At 40.0% G+C, this 6,000-nt stretch overlaps 1 protein-coding gene across 2 annotated transcripts in view; it reads right to left on the reverse strand.

Annotated features, from left to right (window-relative positions):
- Anxa3 (annexin A3) overlaps positions 1–6,000 on the reverse strand; it is a 63,193-nt gene that overhangs the window by 19,765 nt on the left and 37,428 nt on the right. For both annotated transcript variants that reach the window (XM_010628401.3, XM_010628392.3), the window contains one exon: positions 1,845–1,924. In XM_010628401.3, coding sequence (XP_010626703.1) covers positions 1,845–1,924 — 80 coding nt within the window. The remainder of the gene's footprint in view (positions 1–1,844; positions 1,925–6,000) is intronic.

Raw genomic sequence — 6,000 nt, forward strand, 5'->3', positions numbered from 1 at the left:
AATGTTCTCCCAGAATGCAACTTGTTTCTAAGTCAAGGAATTACTGCAATAGGAGAAACATGGAAGGAGAAGAAAAGAAGAATTATCTGAAGAGTGGTACCTCCATTCACCAACACCTTTGTTTGCGAACAATTTGGTTCACAAAAACACTTGGAGTAATTTTGCTTTTGTTTGCAAATTCCTCATCAGATGACAAACATGAACAGGCCATCTTTCCCACACAAACACAAATGTGGCCATCTTTTCTGAAATTGTAAAACAAATTAAGTTTGTGAACTGAAGTGTCACTGTATTTTCTGCTCAATTTCTTTGTAAATCTAAAACTGCTCTAAACATAAAAGTCCACTTTATAAAAACCCTCAGAAGTCCTCACCAACCTCAGTCTTGAGGGCTCCATAGTTAATGTGGTTGTGAACAAATACATGAGCACATTTTAGAAGATAGAAGAGTTAAAAAAGGATCAGTTGATTTATGCTTAAAATTATAAGTGAACAAAATATTCAGTTATAATATTTTAAAATAGATTTACTCCTATTTTCAAATGTTAGCTCCTTGTATGCCTGTCTGACTTGTGCCAGGTTTCTTTGGGTTATCAGTACTCTGTCTTCTCACTCTTTCATCTGTGCACTGTGCTCCGTGAATAAAGGTGTTGATTATCCTTAGCCTTAAGAATAATAAATCACTACTACTATGCCTCGGTCACTTTCTATGTGTTAAGTACTTCACCTCTCTACACCTTAAGGGATTGGTATTACCAGTATTTTAATTGAACAGATGAGAAAACTATTGCTTTCAGGCTTAAAATAACTTGTGTAGATACAGAAAGCTTGTAGGTAGGATATGAGTTCAACTCTGTTTGAGTCTAAAACCTTGTCCTGGAGCATAATCTACCTGGAACCCTGTGGGGATGTGAATTCACTCACACCCACACTGACAGGATGCACATTTGGGACTGCAGACCTCTGAAAGCACGTTTTTGCAGCAGTGCTTCCTAACTTTGGGTTTGTGTGTTTAACCATCCCAAGGTTTTCAGCATTTGAAACAACTGGTACCGTTAATTAGGATAAATTATGTCATAGTGGCATAATGCCACACTCTGACAAGTGCTATTTCAGTATTCCAGCTGAGACCAACATGAGAGCACAATCATAAACTTAGAGGTGTGTATACTGATGAGATATGGCTTATGTCACTTTCTCTGCAGCACATATCTGTGCAAATACTCCATCTGTGACCTTATCACCTTTAGCAGCAAATTCATGGACCTTCTAAATAAACAAAGCCTGCAGTGATCTCACTTGGTCACACTTGTGATCGATGGTTTAGCAGCTTTTCCAAGGTGGCAAAGATGAAATTGCAAGTCATTTTTTTTTCCAATCCCGAATCTGATATTTATTTCTGAATACCCAACTCTGAAAAATAATTCTTCTGTATCACGTTTCTCACTTAAAAGAAATATTCTTTGAAGTCTAGAAGAAAATAAAAATGTTCTAAAAATAGACATTTATAATGCAAGTGAATCATTAATTTATGTTGGATCTGATTTCTCAGAACACTTTTCTAATTATATACAGTAAGACCTAATCAAAATGCTTTAATCCATACACTGACCTTAGACCAGATTTTTTTGTTGTTTCCCTATGTACACTTGTATGCTTTTATGAACTTGGTTAAACATTTTACTCATAGTAACAAAGCAAATGTAACATGAACAAATCATTTCCTGAGGAAAACTACAATCTCATTGACTCAGGTTTGTTTTTGTTTTTTTTTAAACTCCTTGAAAATTATTACTGAGCATGCAGCTCACTGGGGAATTAAAAAATAACAAAATAAAACCTTACATCTGCCAAAGTCAACAGAGCTTTCCGGAAGTCACCAGACGTTTCAGAACTAATGGCATCTCCAAGACTCTTCTTATAAACTGAAACCAAATAAAAATGAAATTAAGCCTTGACAAACTGAAAAATATCATTTTAAAACAGAGAAAAGTGTCATTGTCAATATGGGAAAATAACGAGTCTCTGGTAAAACAAATCTGCCTTTTTATTTAACTTCCTGGCACTCTACCATTGTGAGAAGGAAATATTTCCTATGTAACAATTACTGCAGCGTGCACCATGGCAGATGCAAAGGAATGGGAAGGGATGTAAGGGAGGCCTCTCTGGATCAAACAACAGTTCATCTCATCTGACAATGGCACTAATTAGGGAACACAAAGGAAGAGCAACCTGCTTGTCTGCCTTCCAGTTTTCATTACCTCCTTCTTCCATAGTAACAGAGCTCTAGTATTTATCAAAACCTAATGCACACAGCTTAAAAACCTCATTCCCAGCTTTTCTCTTAGCTAGGTACAGCTCCATGACTAAACTCTTCACTGTGAAATGCAGGCAGGCACATGTGACTCTGCAGGAAATCTCTTCAAAGGGCTGGGCCATGCCAGCTTGGTCCTTCTTCCATCCCACCTCCTGGCATGCACGTTGGCATCCAGAGCTTGGGTTGTCATCCTGGACTATGAAGATAAGGACTGCACCTTAGCAATGGCAAAAAAGGAAGCAGGAAAGGGCCCAAGTCCCTCAGAATTCTGAAGAGCTACCACACCAGTCTTAGAATTGTCCGTCTCCAGACTTTCTTACATACACTGTACCACAAGAAAACTTCTATCCTATGTAAGACATTGCCATTTTCCTATTTTAAGAAACCATACCTTAATCTTAACAAATATGCCTAGATTACATTATTTGATATTGCTCAAAAATAGGAAAGTCATCTCCAAACACACTATTTTCTCGAAATCCATGCCAACTGTGTATTCACATATTTTGATGCAGGCTAGTTGTAGCTCATTTTTCATGGCAAGTTTATTGTGCAGTGCTGGGGATTGAACCCAAGGTCTTGTGAATGCTGAGCAAATGCTCTACCTCTGGGCTATACCCCAGCCCCTGCCTATCAATTTTAAATCTTTGTTCTGCTCCATCTATAGGGAAAGGGTAATGGGAGTTGCTAGAGACCCCTACAGGGTCCTGGCCTCCTCCAGTACGTCATCCACAAGATAGAAAAGTGGGAATTAAAAGAAACACAGAGAAAAAAACTTGAGAGAAACTGAGTCTTGGGCTGATCTAAGCTGCTCTGGGCACCAAAGGCAAAGACTTCTCAGGACATCCAGTGTTTATTCTTTACAAGCTTGGGAAGGGGGGAAGCTGAGCAGGCCTTGGGACACCTGCTGATAACAAGTGTCAAGCAGGCAGGACTGCAGAGTGGGGGCACAAGCATACCTGTGCTGAAGAGAACAAATGGTTAGTTCAGAGGGGAGGGATTCAGCTGCAGTCAGTTGACCTCAACTGGGAGCGAACTGAGCCGAGCTCTGCTACTTCCAGTGTAACACAGCCGAATTATGGAGGGGCAGGATGTTTGTGCCATTACAGCCCGCTAATACGTGATGAAGGTGTCTGCTATACCAGCAATGGAATAGTGACTCTCCTGAGGCCACTGTGTATCTGGATATAGGTGATCCCCACCGGCAACTGCAACATTCTCAAGAACTGCATAGAAGTCAGCCACAGGAATGCTCACTCTTTGAAATCAGTGAAAGCCAACCATAGAAAGTCATGTGAGATTATCAACCAGGAAGAGCCACAGCGAAGCAGAAACTTCCTCAACACAACGTTAGTCTTTTTATGAACTCTGCAATTTTTCAAAGCAATCCATGCAAGCAAAATCTATAAATACGTTATTCGTCTTAATACCATTTAGTGGGCGTCACTGTATCTAATTCTCCTAACATTGTTGCATCTATCCTTCACTCTACATAAAAAGTTTTTTTCAATTTAAAAACATCAAATCAAAGAATGAAGCACCTCCGTTTTTAGGATTTGGAGAAGTATTTTGTAATTGCAGAACTATATTGAGATTTTCTCAGGCAGCCTCCAGAGGCCTCCTTTCACCCACAGATTTTGCAGGAAATTAGATTATTAAAATGAAAATGATTTCAATCCAATTTGATAATTACCCTATGCATTTTAAAGCATAGTAGAGCACAGAAAACCATACTTTAACACTGCAAATACCTGAAATAAAATGAATTCTTGATCCCCGATGAAGTGTTCTCTCACATACTGTTAACTACGGAATACTGAAAAATTTTCAGGATTTAACTCTATTATTCAGACTCTCTTGCCTCCTTGTACTGAAGGAGCTACACAAGATGCCTAGTCACTTTATGAGTGCCAAGGTGATGACCTCCTTTGATGGGCTTCTCAGGTAGGACCAGCACTTCTCCTTACATGACACCATCGCTCTTGCCTAAGCTGAATGCAAGACGGTTGGTACCTGAGCAGAGGTGACCAACAGCTAAGGAAGAACTGTGCTCAAAATAATGCTCTCTGTTAGAGAAGGCTGCCACTGAATCCTCTCTCTTAGGGAGTGAGCTATACAGAGATAGAGGAAAAGAAAACAGAGTTGCATGGGCTGGTAAGAAAAAGGAAGTTTCTTGGAGGTGCATCCACTGGAAGCAAACTAGGAGAGGCAGAGAGTCCCTAGGATAGAAGACAGCACAGTAGGAGCGAGCCTGAGCAGAGGCAGAGTTAAGATGGCTGGGTCCCCGGGGCAGCACTGTGTCCTGAATGGCTGGAAAGCTTGACTCTACATAATGGAGGCTGCATCCTTCTCGGCTTTGTGCATCATTAATCTCTAGCAATCAAAAACAGTGCTTTGCTTTGAAACCTTACACAGTTTAGTTCACATAGAAACTGAGACTTTGCTAAATTGGCTCTTAGGAACTCAGCCTCAACCTTGAACACACTACTTGAACTTAATTCCTCAACTGAGCACTAAGGATACAACAGTGAATGAAACAGACAAGAATGTCTATCCCTACTTGGTGCACATCCTTGGATCATTGTATATAAAAGGTGGGCTCCAGGGAGCCATCTCCAGGCAGATCCAATCACAGAGCAGCAAGCTCCTAAGAGACACCAGGAGCTAAAAGCCACCTCATGATACAGTGTCTGGCTCTGACAATTTACTTTTTATATTCAAACCTTGTTGAACTGATGTACAGTGATCCCTTGGTTGTTGGACAGTTTCAGGCTTGAACTTTCCACTACTTGAACAGCAAAGTTAAAAAAAAAAAATCTCCTTGGTGTTCCTAACTTTGCTCCATAGTTGAACTGAAAATCCAACATGAAAAAATTCTTACAGGCGGATAATGAGTCATGCCTAGCATCTTGCCACTGACACAAAGGGGCAACACTACGGTCTAAGTGCCATTCGTGGCCAGACAACAAAGAGTGCTTGTGTTACTGTGTTAAAACATTCCTCACTGCTGGGTGTGGTGGCCCATGCCTGCAATTCCAGCCCTTGGGAGGCTGAGGCAGGAGGACTGCCAGAAGTTTTAGGCCAGACTGGACTACCATAGTGAGCTCAAGGCCAGCCAGGAGTAAACAGCTGGAGAACCATGTCTTAAAGAAACACACAAACAAACAAAAGTATTCACCATTGTACTTTTTTTTGCACTTCATTTGCATAAAATTGTAACCATGGCTCCAAGGAAAGTGATACCAGCAGTAAAGCTAAGAGAAAATCCATGAGAACCACAGTAGACTTAAAGAAATCATTGGGAAATCTGTTAAAGTCCTAGAAAAATGGATTTACAAGTATAATTTTGGCACCTCAGAACTAATCATTTGGTTTTCCAATATTTCTTTCTCTTTTTTTTTTGTTTTGTTTTTTTATTTTAGTTTTTAACACAGGGTCTCACTATGTAGTTGGGACTGACCTGGAACTCACTAGTCCAGGCTGGTCTTGAACTCACAACAATCCTCCTGCCTCAGCCTCCTGAGTTGTGGGATTACAGGCTTGCACCACCATGCCCAGCCCAATACTTCTTATAAGAAAAAATATGTTAGATTCTCAAACTCTTTGATGCTCAAATGTAAATGTGGAACAAATTGAGTTTGAGAACTGAGGTTATCACTGTATTTTTTTTTTTTTTTTTTTTTT

Source organism: Fukomys damarensis, unplaced genomic scaffold (assembly GCF_012274545.1).
Source record: "Fukomys damarensis isolate Sample0158 unplaced genomic scaffold, DMR_v1.0_HiC HiC_scaffold_32, whole genome shotgun sequence".
NCBI lineage: Eukaryota > Metazoa > Chordata > Mammalia > Rodentia > Bathyergidae > Fukomys > Fukomys damarensis.